The 16,127-nt window shown below is 39.4% G+C and overlaps 4 protein-coding genes across 4 annotated transcripts; 1 reads left to right on the top strand and 3 right to left on the bottom strand.

Moving 5' to 3' along the window:
* Positions 1 to 517: 517 nt before the first annotated feature.
* Positions 518 to 3,252, top strand: LOC101291348 (laccase-17-like). The gene is made up of 6 exons (XM_004302683.1): positions 518 to 650; positions 811 to 962; positions 1,073 to 1,317; positions 1,426 to 1,554; positions 1,801 to 2,790; positions 2,895 to 3,252. The coding sequence occupies exons 1-6, from the start codon at positions 540 to 542 to the stop codon at positions 3,023 to 3,025; spliced, it is 1,758 nt and encodes a 585-aa protein (XP_004302731.1). The 5' UTR covers positions 518 to 539; the 3' UTR covers positions 3,026 to 3,252.
* Positions 3,253 to 3,289: 37 nt separating this feature from the next.
* Positions 3,290 to 5,185, bottom strand: LOC101302087. Its single transcript, XM_004302719.1, has 3 exons — positions 5,073 to 5,185; positions 3,566 to 4,212; positions 3,290 to 3,470 (listed from the first exon to the last, which is right to left on the bottom strand). The coding sequence occupies exons 1-3, from the start codon at positions 5,117 to 5,119 to the stop codon at positions 3,394 to 3,396; spliced, it is 771 nt and encodes a 256-aa protein (XP_004302767.1). The 5' UTR covers positions 5,120 to 5,185; the 3' UTR covers positions 3,290 to 3,393.
* Positions 5,186 to 5,858: 673 nt separating this feature from the next.
* LOC101294186 (probable S-acyltransferase At3g09320-like) lies at positions 5,859 to 10,970 on the bottom strand. Its single transcript, XM_004302693.1, has 7 exons — positions 10,590 to 10,970; positions 7,690 to 7,782; positions 7,514 to 7,615; positions 7,172 to 7,249; positions 6,996 to 7,094; positions 6,724 to 6,819; positions 5,859 to 6,338 (listed from the first exon to the last, which is right to left on the bottom strand). The coding sequence occupies exons 1-7, from the start codon at positions 10,860 to 10,862 to the stop codon at positions 6,225 to 6,227; spliced, it is 855 nt and encodes a 284-aa protein (XP_004302741.1). The 5' UTR covers positions 10,863 to 10,970; the 3' UTR covers positions 5,859 to 6,224.
* Positions 10,971 to 12,821: 1,851 nt separating this feature from the next.
* LOC101291063 (laccase-17-like) lies at positions 12,822 to 15,486 on the bottom strand. Its single transcript, XM_004302682.1, has 6 exons — positions 15,288 to 15,486; positions 15,044 to 15,195; positions 14,707 to 14,951; positions 14,462 to 14,590; positions 13,330 to 14,313; positions 12,822 to 13,192 (listed from the first exon to the last, which is right to left on the bottom strand). The coding sequence occupies exons 1-6, from the start codon at positions 15,420 to 15,422 to the stop codon at positions 13,062 to 13,064; spliced, it is 1,776 nt and encodes a 591-aa protein (XP_004302730.1). The 5' UTR covers positions 15,423 to 15,486; the 3' UTR covers positions 12,822 to 13,061.
* Between the last annotated feature and the right edge of the window lie 641 nt (positions 15,487 to 16,127).

The following is a 16,127-nucleotide window of genomic DNA, read 5'->3' as shown; positions in this document are numbered from 1 at the left end:
CATCGACATCTTGCTACTTCTAATTATTTCAAGGATCGTTTGTTTCATTGTTTTGGTTAATTATGTTCCGTACCAAAATTAAGTAACATGAAAGATTATGCATGACAAATCCAATTGTGACAGGTTGATTCGATAACGATGCTACGCTAGGTAATTTGGCTACTACAACTTTAATAATAGTAATAGATCCTTTTTAACCATATAATCAGGACAATTAGTTTCTTCACCAGATGAACTTTGGAGAAAATGAGTTATTGTGTTGTGGTAATCAGAATTAATGTGGATGAAAAAAACAGAAGGAATATGACTTAATTGGCACTCGAAAATTAAGCTCGACCAACAGCAAAGCGGAGCAAACAATTCAAGGAGACCATCACCATCCTCCAATTGTATGAGTTATTTTACTCCTTGAGAACTACCTATATTAAGCTCACCTTCCAGCACTCTCTGCATAACATTCCAACTCTCTCATTTGCTCTCTCACTTCAGTCCCCAACTAAAAGTATCTAGCTCCAACTGAGAGAGCGAGAGAGAAAGCAATGGGTTATCTGCATGTTCCGGCAATGGCAGCATGGCTCTTTGGTTTATGTGTTGCAGCAGCTCTGATGCCAGAGCTTGCTGAAGGCAAAACAAGACACTACACTTTCAATGTACATTTTTTTTTTAATATCTGTGTGCTTCACCGATTGCAAGTTAGTCTGCGCTTTAAGTTCACTATGATATTTGGAGTGTGAAGAATATTGCCTTACATTATATTGAAACTTAGCTTGTCGACTTTTCTAACTTGGAATGTTGCTACATGGCGTACAGATTCAGTACCACAATGTCACAAGGTTGTGCAGCACAAGGAAGATCGTAACTGTGAATGGAAAATTCCCAGGACCAAGACTAGTGGCAAGGGAAGGTGATCGAGTTCTCGTTAAAGTGGTGAACCATATCAAAGAGAATGTTACCATTCACTGGTATGATTGAGGAATCTATTTACATAAGTAGCAGATGCCACATTGTTTAAAGAAGCAGAACTTGAACTAGTACTGATTCACATTTGTGTTTGTTTTGTATGGGAAAACAGGCATGGAATTAGGCAACTTAGAAGTGGTTGGGCAGATGGTCCGGCTTACATTACACAGTGTCCTATCCAAACCGGCCAGTCATATACTTACAATTTCACCATCATAGGCCAGAGAGGTACTCTGTGGTATCATGCTCACATTTCATGGTTGAGATCTACCCTTTATGGACCCATCATCCTTCTCCCAAGAAGAAATGAGTCTTACCCTTTTGTGAAACCCTATAAGGAAATCCCCATTATTCTTGGTACGTAAGTCATTAATCAATGATGTTGAACTTTAATTTTGGGTTCAAACAAGCAACGATTTAAATGTTGAACTTGTTTGATTCGTTTTCCAAAATTTGGGTTTACAGGAGAGTGGTTTAAGACAGACCCTGAGGCTGTGATTAACCAGGCTCTTCAGACTGGAGGAGGACCTAACGTTTCTGATGCATATACTCTGAATGGGCTTCCAGGACCCATGTACAACTGTTCTTCTAATGGTATGAGAATATTCACCTATGTCATGTTTTACGATCAGATGTCTAATATGTTATGTTGTCGAGAATAGAAACAATGTCACGATCAACCTACTCAATAGTACTTTGAAAACAATTATAATCATCAAACATAAGTATACAACTATTAGGTAACATGTTTCCATCTGACATGAGATTGAGCAAGTGTGATCCAAATCCACAGTTTAACAACATAATATATTCAAGTGCCTTTAATGTGGTTTTTTGCAGATGTATTCAAGTTAAAGGTGAAACCTGGGAAGACATATCACCTGCGATTGATCAACGCTGCACTCAACGACGAGCTATTCTTCAGTGTAGCAAATCATTCCCTAACTGTGGTGTGTGCCGATGCTACTTATGTCAAACCTTTCACCACTGACATACTTCTCATCACCCCTGGCCAAACCACCGGTGTCCTCCTCAAAACCAAACCCAATTTTCCCAATGCCACTTTCCTCATCCTCACTAGGCCATACTTCACCGGTGCTGGCACCCTCGACAACACCACTGCGGCTGGAATCCTGAAATATGAGCACCCACTAAGCAGTTCTGGTACTCCCTCTTCCATCAAAACTCTTCCCCTCCTCAAACCAAGCCTCCCACCCATCAATGGCACCAAGTTTGTCAATGTTACTCAATTTGTCCAAAACTTGGCTTCCAAGTATCGTAGCTTGGACAGTGCTAAATACCCTGCCAAAGTCCCCCAAACAGTGGATAGGAAATTTTTCTTCACTGTAGGACTTGGAACAAGCCCGTGCCCCAAAAACACGACATGTCAAGGACCGAATGGCCAGAAATTCGCAGCGGCGATCAACAATGTGTCGTTTGCAATGCCATCAGTAGCCATGCTTCAGACACACTTCTTTGCACAGTCCAATGTCACTTACAGAACTGATTTCCCTAGCAACCCAATTGTGCAATTTAACTACACAGGAACTCCACCAAACAACACTAATGTGATCAATTCAACGAGGGCTGTGGTGATACCATTCAACACAACTGTGGAGCTGGTGTTGCAAGACACAAGCATTCTTGGTGCCGAGAGCCACCCGCTTCATCTTCATGGGTTTAATTTCTATATTGTCGGACAAGGTTTTGGCAACTTTGATCAGAACAAGGATCCTGCCAAGTTCAATCTGGTGGACCCTGTTGAAAGGAACACTGTAGGTGTTCCGGCTGGCGGTTGGGCTGCCATTCGTTTCTTGGCCGACAATCCAGGTATGATCTCCAGACTCGTAAAGTCACAATCTAATAACATATATGGGCTAATTAAACTTGTCGTGTACATTATCATGCTCTTCATTTACATATTTTGTTTTTAGGGGTTTGGTTTATGCACTGCCATTTGGAAATTCATACAAGCTGGGGGCTCAAAATGGCTTGGATCGTTCAAGATGGGCCACAACCAAATCAGAAGCTACCTCCACCACCGGCAGATCTTCCCCAGTGTTGATTTTGAGTTTTGACTGACCGTGGCGTCCGGACTGGCGGCCTTTTTATTCTTGTTGAGTGATCTTGTGTTCGGGTTTTTTCTATTAACTTAAAAACTAAATATGCTGGAGAGAAATAATTACGGATTTTCTCATTTTACCAAAGAAAGAGAGAAGAACTGCTCTTTGTAGATATTTCCTGGTGTAATTTTGAACATAAATGGTTTATTTTTTGGCATTTTGAATTATGAAGCTATGTGAAGTAACCTCATTCTCATTTCAGATTTACTGAACATATTGATTGGTTACATTATTCAAGTACAAGTTACAACAGAGATATATCTATAATAAAAACTGTACAAAATTTCTGCTCACATCCCAGGAATGAGCACTACAGCATAAGCGATGAAAAGTACTGCTCGAATTCTTGATCGATGGTTGGCTTCCTGCTGCTGCCTGATTGAGCCTCTGCAAATTAGCCAACAATGAAAACTGTACTCAGTAAGATGGACCGACTTTACAAAAATCGTCACAGTAAATTTCTCTACAAAACGTTCCACTACCTTGATTTACACTCCACCTTCCCGATGAAAGTATATATGCATGAGGGTTTAAAGAATTGGAGTAGATAATATCTTCAACTTCCTTATCTGTACACTCCTCAATGAAGTGCTCTCCATATTCGGAGCAGATGTAATTTGCCTCGCCTCCATATTCTTGGAGCTGCTCTTCGAGGTTCTGAATAGGTTGATGCACTTCCATATTCACAAATTCTAGTTCCGCTTCGCCATAATTTGCTTCCATAGCTGACACATTGTCCAAACTGCTGTCGGTGTCTTTAAAAATATTGACATTGCAATTCACAGATGAAGTGGACGGCCTATCACATACGCTCTTTGCATATGCAGGGTTTGGTTCAACTTCTCTATAAACCGATATTGCAGAATCACAATAATCTCCAGCAAAACTATTGCTACCTTTTCCTGATCCAAGTCCAGACCCGTCATTGAGGACTCCTCCCTCTATTCCTCCATTGACTATGTGTCTCTCCATGTTCTGTACTTGGACAGGAATTTCATCAAACATGGAGACAGGTCCATCTGAAGGAAAGTTGAGGTCCCAGCATTTATGCTTGGGTGTAGGCAAGCCCAATTGCTCAGCCTGCAATTTTCGTTTCTTGATCGTCTTTCCAACTTCAATTACAGGGTAGCTGCGCAAAGAAATCAACATAACAAGAATGAGAAAAGGCTGCAATCACCAACCATTTTCACAAACAAGATATGAATTACCAGTACAGGTTCAGTAGCATTTTAACAAGAATAATTAGAGGGGCAGGGTCAAGTCAACAAGGCTCAATTCCTCCCAGCTCTAAGTTAAAGCTTAATCAAGCCAAAAATGAAGTGCAATTTGAAACACCAAGTATTAAGCTTATGAATCTGATCAATAAAAGGAGCAAGCTAGTAAGGAAGCCATCAGGATAAATGAGGGCATAAAAGCAAAAAACTCAAAGCAAAGCCATAGATTGAAACAGAAACAAACTCAATCCCTTTTGCTCTGGGCTTGAAACAAATAAATGAAGCTTTAAACTTTAAACAACATGGTAATCCAAAAACTAAGCCCACAATCCACCAAACAGTATAGTAAATTGAAACTTGACCCAAGAAAAAAAGAAGAAAAAAGTATAAGTAAAATTGACACTCTGATGAGACCACTCAATCACTCAGCTTGAAAACATTTGATTTTTGTTTCCTGAAATAGTGACCAAGAATCATTAAGACAATAACTAATACTGTACTTGAAAACAGTGACCAAATTTGAGTTGGAGATCCAAGTGACCCCAACTCAATTAACTGATTACTTGTATTTGGGGTAAAATAGCATTTCACATTAATCAGTCATATGAGCACAATAAGCTCCAAAATAAGCTATATGCTGCTAAAACAGATAAAATAAACAAAATTCAACGCATTTGGGATCAAATTCAGCTCGTTCTGAATTTCAAAGATTGATCCCAAAAGCGAGTCAAATGACATTGAAAGAAGCAAAAGAGAGAAACCCAGATAACAAAACCTGACAATCTCAGTTGGGCTTTGTTTGTATTCAGCTTCCATCTCCATGAACTCGAAGAACTTGAGAGAGAACAACCTCAGCTCAACTCAGCTCAATTACAATCACGGAAGAACAAAGTGCTCCGAGGATTATATATTTATATTAACTGTTCGGCGCTCTTTTAAGATTTTTGCAAGCTTTCAGAGTGGCGCGTAAGAGACACTCGAAGAGAACGTTATGGGTGCGGTGTGGCGCGTTTTGCTGTTTTCCTACACGTCGCGTGGGTAAGGATTGGAGTAGAAGAATGGGCCAAAATAAAGGAAATAAAAATGCTGAGTGGGATACAGAGCCATGTCCTCTCCACGTGGTCCGGTCCTACTAACGTAAACATGAAATTTACTGTAGTCATTTACTATTACTATGACCAAGTTTCATTTGTAACTAAACAGAGCATATATGAGTGTGGCTGTTTAATTTGTACTAGTCACACAAGGTGGACGGTAAACCACAAAATTACTATTAGTCATTTCTGTAGAAGTTGGGCAAAACATGTACCAGAGATGACAATTTGGGTTTGATCCTCAAACTTTATAATGCTAATTTTTTTTTTTTTGTAGTAAGTAATAATGCTAATTGAAAGGAAGGATTCAGAAAACAAAAAAGTGAACCATCATTTCCATTATTGTTCTTCCATGTTACAAAAAATACAAAGGATTACAACTCTTTCAAGGTACACAAACACCCCTCTGTCTCCTCTACAACATAACGTTAAGCACGGATGCTGATTCCCTCTATGTACAAGCTTATCAGCTGAGACCATTTTGTGAAGTATAAAACTATAATTTTGGAGCAACCATCCGAACAAAAGGATAAATATCTGGTGTCTAGTTTCTCAAAGACTGACTAGGTTTTGGCTATTGACAGGGACCCTATACTCCGTTGCTTCCGTAACATCATGTTACTTGAAGGGAAACAGTTTTAGGAGCTCCAAGACCATGATTTGCATTAGTAAGAGACAAAGAAAAGCCCTTTTCTTGTTTTGGAGTGACTCCTAGGAGGACATTTGAAAAGGACTGGCAGACATCATCGTGACAGCAAACCCTACATAATCTGTCACACTAGGTAAGCCTCATTCCCACCAATGCAAACCCAAGATGATGGCCAGGGAAAATTTCATTTTGATGTTGAACCACTGGAAGGGTAATCGTAGGCTGTACAGAAGCGAAGTCCTGAACCAATATGTCCTGATGTTGGGAGTAACCAACTAAAGATGTTTGGACCCAGTACCTACAACAGTTAAACATGACTATAATGTAATGGATGCCCAACATAACAGATAAATTCGTGATCCATAAGAGATAACATTCCACTCCAAATATGCAAGAATTACATAAATATAAAATAAAATAGAATGTACTGAAAGCTAATGCCTTTAAGAATGAAATGACATTTGCCGGAACTTTGATGCAATTTGGGGTAATTTTTGGGGGACAGCAGTGCAGAAATTACAAATTCTTAACAACAACAAATACCGATGATGTTTTCATAAGATTTATTGGAAAACAAGAACGTATATCAGGTAAAGTAAATACTAATCAAAAGAAGCAGTCCCTTAACTTAATAACAGCACACAGATACTTTGATGAGCAAAAGGATAAGAGTAAGGAAATACCGTTGACAAATTTTGATAGGCACCAAGATCATATGGATGCGAATAGATTTGTCCCCCTTTCTCAGCAAGCCACATAGCTCTTACACCTTCATGGTACTGTAGAAAAAGATATAAATATCAATGAATAAGTGGTGCAGATTTCTCAATCAGGTTGCAACCAAACAGCTGAACCATTATGAAATTTATTCCAAGATACATTGCAATTAATCTTGGAATAAATTTTTCAACTGATCATAATAAAATGATAGACAACTTCGTAATATCTAAATAACCTCAATCGTGGTCTTGTTTTGCAAAATGAGGTAGATATGCCAACCTAAAAGCACACTCAGTGCCACACACAAGGGAAACAGCAATAACCCAGAAATGATCTGAAAACAAATATAAGACACAAACATGAGGAAACGGTAGTGAATGCATGGCTAAAACATATAAAGTGTGACCTTACATATACAGTTGTATATGAGTCTGCACTTTGCTCCTCATCCTTTTCAAAATCATTAGCTAGACTACCCAATAGCAACACCTGAAAAATTGTAAGCCCACAACCAACATTGAAAATAATGAGAATAAATTAGAAAACAGGATTTAACATCTTAAATGTATCATGTTGTCACTGAAAAGATAAGCTCAAAATGCATAGCTTGTAACATAAGAATAGATATTACCTGGCAGTAAATATGTTGAATATTGACCCAACCCAATCCCCCACACAAAAAAACAGTAAAAGATTTACTGCACAGTAAGAATAAAAGTAAAATGACCAAGTCAAAGAAAATAAGTAGTTTACCAGGGAATAGAGGCATGCTATAACAGCATACACAACGAACACGAAGAAGACCTTATAGTTTGTATGGCCAACGCAATTATTGATCCATATGCAATGATGGTCCTGGCAACCAAGAGGCAGAGCTTTAACACATTATCCAGAACATCAAAGAAAATTAAGGACACAGATAAGCATACCATTCGTAAAATGCATCTCTTGCATACACGACAATGATGTGCGCGAGGTGGCTTATAATGAGAACACTTTTGGCAATATCTCAAATCCCCTCCCTGCAAAAGCATTCCACCCAGTAATCATTAACATTTTGCAAGATTACTGCAGGAAAAGAATCACACTTTGCACTACAGGAAAATAATCACACTTTGGTATAACCTATGCCATTGCGAGATTATATGTTCTTAAGAATAGCTCCAAACTGCATTTTTTTCTTTTTCTTTTGGTGAATCATAACAATAATACTGAATAGTCACTTCAGCTGAAACCTCTATCAAATGAAATAAATCATAATAAAAAAGCAATTTGGTTTATAAACATAATATGTCTATTTCCAAATGCTTACCTATAGAAATTAATTGAATATATATAATATAATATAATATAAGACTAACCCAAATATATTTTTAACATAAATAAAAGACACCATATTTAGCGATAAATTGGTATCACAAAAGATCAGTCAAGCACAACTGCATGGTGCATGTGGCAACATAGGTGCTGTCTACCTGCACAACTGCATAGTGCGCATACTATCCAGAAGAAAATAAAATTTCAGTTTCTATGATCCATTCACCCAAATGGTGGATAGCACTAAACATCTCAAAGTACATTAATGAGCTACCTAAGAAAAGTTGGCACTTTACGCGAAATAGACTAACTAGATGAACTAATGATAGGAACAGAGGTCGAAAGTTAGAAGTGAGTTTAGTGTGTGATTGGCCCTAGCCCATTTCTGTAAATAAACTGTGTTACCCCTAGCCAATTTTATGTATGGTTGGACCAAGGTCATTTACTGGCCAGCGTGGCTATGGTACAAGGAATCCTTGACTCATATTGAAGGAGGTTACCCCTCCTCCCTTAAGGAAACTACCTCCAATTGATAGCTAACTTCCAATGCCAGACTGTATCCTCTCTTCTACATAGTAAAAATACCTTAGAGCTCCTAAGTGCTCCACTTGTAGTGTATAATTTATGTTTTTGTGATCTTTACAGTTAGCGTATTAGACTTGGAAGATACTGGAAGATGTGAGTTATAAATACTTGGCATTTTCTACTCCAGACTGGACTGAACAGACAGCCAAGTCCGAGTAACAGGATATCAAAGCTAAAAACTAGAAGTGAATAAATAGGATAGATCTGGTTAGTTTTCCAAATATAACTTTTCACTTTAGTTTTAGGCATCTATGTGATCTACCCTGAATATATCAGCATTGAAGCATACTGACACACATGTGCATTGGCCCCACTCATTTAACAAAAAGGCATTGCACCGCTGTCAGAACAACTGAACATGCATATCCACAAGGAAGTGATAGAGAAAGAAGGGTGAGAAAACCATATTCGACTGGTTTTGATTCCAAAATAGCAGCTTGGGAGATCAAAGATCATGACAATAATCTTCATCATGAATCTCATCTTTCCATCAAAAATTGACATAGACACAAGACAATGCTATATAGAGATCTAGAAACGACAAGTGTTGGAACTAGAAATCACATGTCCCCCAGAGCTTAGCAAACATTAAAACAGAGGTTTGATCCCACAAATTGACTACACATTTCTTAGTATATTTGGCATCTTTACCATAACTTACAAATGTTCAAAGATTTCTGCTGTTTGAGGACCAACTGTCACTTCACTACCGATCAAACCCCACTCATTTATCCCAACAGCATTGTACTGTTGTCAGAACAACTGAACATACATATCCAAGAAGAAGTGATAGAGAAAAGAAGGGTGAACAAACGCCTACTGGTTTTGTTTCCAACATAGCAGATTCACATTCATGTGGGAGATCAAAGATCACGACAATAATCTCAATCATGTCTCTCATCTTTCCATCAAAAATAGAAGCTGACACAAGACAATTCTATTTAAAGACCCTAAAACGACAAACGTTGGAACTAGGAATCATGTCTCCAGAGCTCAGCAAACATTAAAGCAGAGGTTTGATCCCACCTATACTTTTCTAGGCAGCTTTGCCATCAGTTACAAAAGTTCAAAGATTTTTACTGTTTGAGGAACAAATGTTCACTTCACTACCGATCAAACCCCACTCATTTAACAAAATGGCATTGTACTGTTGTCAGATCAACTGAACAAGCATATCCAAGAGGAAGTGATAGAGGGATGAGGTTGAGCAACCCTATACAACTGGCTCTGATTCCAACATAGCAGTTTCACATTCATGCGGGATATCAAAGATCACGACAATAATCTCAATTATGTATCTCATCTTTCCATCAAAAATAGAAGCTGACACAAGACAATGCTATTAAAGACCCGAAACCGACAAGTTTTGGAACCAGGAATCACATGTCCCCTTGAGCATAGCAAACATTAGAGAAGAGATTTGTTCCCACTTATCTACTTGCTCATCCACCACACTTTCCCAGGCGTATTTGGAATCTTTCCATAACTTACAATAGTTCAAAGATTTGTACCATTTGAGGAGCAAATGCTCATTTCACTTCCTTTTAAATTCATATTAATGACTATGATTCTTTTCTATGTGATCACAATTTGTTACGAAGACCGAAAGCATATAACTTTGAAGCAAATCCGCAACAAACACACACTTGAACACATTATTCTGCTGATCCCCTCACCCGAATCAGCTCAGCTAAAGTTTAATTCTCACCATAATTCTAACTATTCAATCCAAAACAAAACACCTTGAATTTTACTCTAGCCAAATCCGATTCACCAAAATATAACATAGCTAAATTTGATCAGCGTGTCATATACAAAAAAAAAAAAAAAAAAAATTAGCAATCAACAAAATCTTGAGCAAAATCAATCATAGAAAATCAACACAAAAAGAAATGAACTTGAAATTGAAGAATGTGAATTTGAATACCTTGCGCTTGATCTCGTGGATAGGGTTTTCGGAATCCTCGACATCGGGCATGTACGTGGAGGGGACCCGACCCGGATCCCGGAATACGGATACGGTATAATTATAGATGCACATGGCAGCCACGGCGGTGAAAATGGCGGCGTTCATTAACCCCGGCGAAGACCACAGGCCAAACCACCGGTCTACGAAAACGAAGACGGTGGAGAAGTAGATGTAGCCGATGGCCACGACGACGACGGTCACCGGCAGAGAGAACCCGACGCTTCGCGCCATTATTTAGGTGAGAGGACGGAAATTTCGTCGGAGGCGGAGGCACCGGCGCCAAAACGACGGCGACTCCCGGTGGTGTGGGGTGTCGTTTTCTTATTATGCTGGAAAAAAACGCGGAGAGTTTTGGAAGGTGGTGACGAAGTTTGTTAATCTAGAGTGTACCGGTTGAGGTGTCAATTTACGAGATTGTCCTTGAGAATTTCCTTGTACTACACCTTTTTTGGGTAATATGTACGTTAGTGGAAAGGAACAAAATCTATAGGGACACATTAACTAACTAAACCCACAAGCAACAGAAAGAGGTTGATTGCTGGCCTAATTTCGGTTAGAATCTGCATAAGGAAAATGATAGATGGAGTCTCATCCAAGGAATGTCACAGATTAGAGTGTGATGTATTCTAGTCGAAGGTGAAGTGGAAATGATGGCCGATGTATTTGTTGAGGACTTGGATATGATTGTTATTTGTGTTTGATGTGATCTTTTTGATAGGATGGATCTGAATTTTTTTAATTTTTTTATATTAAATAACTAACACACCTTATATATGTCAATGAGATTTGAACTCATGATCTCAAAGTTGATAAGGTGGTCCGATGGTTTCATGCCAAGACACACAATTTTTGGTTTTTAATTTAATGCACTCTCTACGTGATTTTACTGACGTAAAAGAAAGTTACTTGCTAAAAATAATACAGATGTACAATTCGGACACTCATAATTATCTCTAATCTTCACATAAGATCGAGGAACACAAATGACAAGGAGGGTAAATGATTTTGAGTCTCTCATCATCAAGGTTCTAAAACTCGGTCAACTCGGCCGAGTACTCAGTACTCGGCTAGTCACCGTGGCGATTTTGGCCTACTCAGTGCCTCTAGTCGGCCAGCAGAAAATCGGCCGAGTACTCGGTCCAACTCGGGTCCAACTCGGTCAGCCGAAAAAAAAAAAAAAAGAGGCAAACGACGTCGTTTTGAAACCCTAATAACTCGATTTGTCTCTAGTCTCTCGCTCCAGAGGCTCAGTCGCTCATCTCTCGCTCCAGTCGCTCTCAGTCGCCCAGTCGCTCTCCCTCACCTCGCCGGCTCGCCCTCCCCGCCCTCTTCTCTCGCCCAGTCCGCCTCCTCTCGCCCAGTCCGCCTCCTCTCACAAGGATGGATTGTTGATGGTGGTGATGATGATGTTGTTTCGGATCTTCCTAGTGAAAGGGTTGGAGAGGAATCGGGAGTGGATGGTGGCTTAGAGCCTAGGAGAGGTCCTAGAATCCAAGAAATTAGGGAACTTGATGAGGATGATTTTATATCCGATGATGAAGAGGAAATAGATGACTTGAGTTTTGATTTTGAGTCGGATTCGGAGGGAGTACAAGATGGATATGGAGAAGAAGAATTTGAGGCATAGTTACATATGCTTGGGATTGTTTGCAAGAATTGAATTTGGTTTGCTTTTATTACTTATGTTATTGTAATGGACTAATGGTTGTTTTTATTTTTTAGACTATTATTATCTCTTAAATATTGTAATATTTTATGGACTATTTTTATTATTTTAGACATTATATATTAGATTATATGTTTTAAAAATAATTAAAAAATCCAGAAATTAGAATCCGAGTACTCCCCGAGTACTCGGCCGAGTACTCCTCTACTCGCTACTCACCGGCCGGCCGACCGACTACCGAGTAGCGAGTTTTAGAACCTTGCTCATCATATTGGGGAAATTGACTGACTCTATTATCAAGAGTGGACTTGGAATGTTGAAATGTTGTTGCCATACAAACTGAGCCAAATCCTGCCGAGAATCATCATGGTTGTAAATAGTTCAGAAAAGTTTGAGAAGTACTTACCACTTTATGATGAACTTCTTTTTATGTTAATGGAAGGAAGTTAATTAGACGAGAGTCAAGCTTTTGTTATGAATATGAGAATAAATGTCATTAAATCAGAGTTGTATAGACAGTACTTGTCAAAAACAGGTATTCTATATATTTCATTCAGTGCAAGAATCACTGGCATATTACAAGTCAAAACTCCCACCCAGTTCTTTCACAGGATGGGAAACATCACTGGAACAACAAACTATCTTGGCCTAAGAAAGCCATGGAAGCCTTTCTAGTCACAACCCTATGTATTTTGAGGAACAACAAGACAAAACAATGTGAAATGAAAACAAAACCAAACAAAATCTATGAGCAAATTGTGATCTTAACATTTGGGAAGATCTGAGGGAGGTGGAGGCAGCTTTTGGTGGCGCCCCTTTCCGTCCATGACAACCCACGCCATCTTCAATCCCCAGCTGGTGTGCACTTCAAGGTGGCAGTGCATAAACCAAACGCCTATTGCATCACCAAAGAGAAAGAAAGAAACTACATCAGAATGCTAAAACATTATGTTCGAGAAATGCTGGACTAATATCTAACAACATAACATGTCGGACAAGAAAATATCAGTTGCTTGGCATATAAGTAATTACCTGGATTATCGGCGAGGAAGCGTAGGGCAACCCACCCACCAGAGGGCACACCAATAGTGTTCCTCTCAGCAGGATCAACAAGGTTGTACTTCTTCGGGTCATTTTTTGGATCGAAATTTCCAAATCCAAACCCCACCACGAAGAAATTGAATCCATGGAGGTGAAGTGGGTGGCTCTCTGCTCCAATAATGCTAGTGTCTTGCAGAACAAGCTCCACTCTAGTATTGAATGGCAGAACCACAACCTTAGTCCCAGTGCTCACAGCAATGTTGCTTGGTGGAGTACCTGTGTAGTTGAATTTGACTAATGGGTTGGCTGGGAAATCTGTGGTGTACACACCCTTCGTTTTGTTGAAGAAGTGTGCTTGAAGAAGGGCAGTACTAGGTTGCACAAATGACACATTGTTGATTGCCGCCGCGACCCTGGTGTTGTTTGGGCCTGGGCAGTTTTGGTTCTTTGAGCATGGACTTAGTCCCAGACCAACTGTGAAGAAGAAGTTTTTGTCCACGGTTTTCGGGACATTTGCAGATGGGAATTTGGGATTGGCCAAGCTGCGGATTTTCTTGTTGTAGTTCATTGAAAACATTGTGTCATTGAGCTTTGGAAGCACTGGTGTGAGAAGAAGCAGCTTCTTCTTCCTCTTGTTCTTGTTTTTGTTGTGGTTGCTTGAGACAGAAGTTTCATATTCGAGTAGACCTGAGGTGGTAGTGTTGTCAAAGGCAGCTGGGCCGGAGACATAAGGCCTAGCTGCCATGACAAATGTGGCATTTGGGGACTTGGGTTTGGTCCTCAAAATGACATTGGTGGTCTGTCCTGGTGTGATGAGAACAACTTTGGTACTAAAAGGCTTCACATACACTGCATCGGCTTCAACCACAGTGAAAGTGTGATTAGCAATGCTGAAGAACAGCTCATTGTTTAGTGCGGCGTTGATCAAACGAAGCAGATAGGTCTTCCCCGGCTTCACCTTGAGCTTGTATGTATCTGTGAATTGAAAAAATGTACATGGTGATCTTATTTTCCAATATAAACTCCTCTAATTTCAAACTGAACAATGTTAAAAGTTAAAACCACTGATGTGATGAAGCAAATGTTACACTTTTCGGTTTTTATAGTGATTACAGGTCATTACCTTTGGCTGAGCAGTTATACAAAGGCCCTGGAAGACCATTAATAGTGTAGGCATCAGAGACATTTGGTCCTGACCCTGTTTGTATGGCTTGGTTGATCACTGTTTCTGTGTCTGCTTTCCACCATTCTCCTGCAAGTTCGAAACAAGTTTCATTATCAATTACTTGCTGATCTTACATTCTTAATGTAGTTGGGTTTTTTTTTTTTTTTTTATTCAAATTAAGAATGGAATATTGAACTACTTACCGAATATGATGGGGACTTCTTTGAAGGGTTGGGGGAATGGGTAAGGCACATGTTTTTTAGGGAGAATGACAATAGGTCCATAGAGGGTTGCCCTAAGCCAAGAGATGTGGGCATGCCACCACAATGTGCCTCTCTGGCCAGTGATGGTGAAGTTATACACATAACTCTGCCCTGTCTGAATTGGGCATTGAGTTATATATGAAGGTCCATCTGCCCATCCACTCCTTAATTGCCTAATTCCATGCCTGTCATCAAAATGTAAACCGATACTTAGCATTGGAGGTGAAAACTCAATCGATGAGAATGAGCTAAAAATGTATATCAAGCTAACACCTACCAGTGAAGTGTGACATTGTTCTGAACATGATTGACCACCTTGATCACTAGCCTGTCGCCTTCCCTTGCTACGATTCTAGGCCCTGGAAACTGCCCATTCACAGTTATAATGCTCTTCGTTTTACAAAGTCTTGTCACACTTTGAGACATGATCTGCACAAAACAATCAACTAAAAATGTTACCAAATAGACCTTTCAATCTATTTCACCATATCGTATATGAAATGGATGGAGTACACACACACATTGAACTTGTAGTGCCTGGTAACCCCTGCATGCTTTCCCACTGCTAGCTCCGGCAGTACACAAAAGAACGCGCAAACTGAAAAGAAAACCGTAGCCATTGACAATGCTGGTGATGCAGGATGACTAGAACCCATGTTTTCTTTCTCTGATCTCAATTAGCTAGATTGCTGAACTGGAGTTGTTGGATGAGAAAAGAGCAGATTGATGAAGCATTTTATAGGTTGATCAAGAAGAGCAGGCTTAGAATGCATGTGTTAATTAGGTGATTGGTATGAGTAAATCTATGTCTTCAGCAAACAATTAAATGTTTGAAACCAGACTAGAGCTGCTGGTCAGGCTTTACTTTAGAGTGCTGATCAAGCCAGATTATATAAACTAATTTGTTTCTCTAACGGTATGGCTTGGAATTTCCTGAACTGCCCCTTTCATACAGGTGAAAGCATTCACAGCTTCATATACAGTGCATGGGTGTTTATGTCTTATTGAGTGTGAAGAAAGAATATTGGACTATATATGGGCACGGTTGCCTGGTAGCCTTCAACCTCCTACCGTTAAACTTGTTAATCAAGGAAAATGAAGGAAGATGTTACACCATATTGTTATGTGTGTTAGCTATCATTCGTTCAATTTTAACAGCTTTGATGTTAATGGAACTTGATCTACTTCTACAATGTCTAATTTGCCAACATTATTTGGAAAGCAACTTCCCTATATAGCAGATCAATCAACATTCAGTTCTGAAACTCTTTTTCTATCATCAAACTTGAGATTGAAAGGAATCAAATGATGTCGTACGACCGTTAAATCAAAAATACATGACAACATCTTCATTGGCTTCG

Source organism: Fragaria vesca, linkage group LG6 (genome assembly GCF_000184155.1).
Source record: "Fragaria vesca subsp. vesca linkage group LG6, FraVesHawaii_1.0, whole genome shotgun sequence".
Taxonomy (NCBI): Eukaryota; Viridiplantae; Streptophyta; class Magnoliopsida; order Rosales; family Rosaceae; genus Fragaria; species Fragaria vesca.
This window is presented reverse-complemented; position numbering and strand designations above follow the sequence as displayed.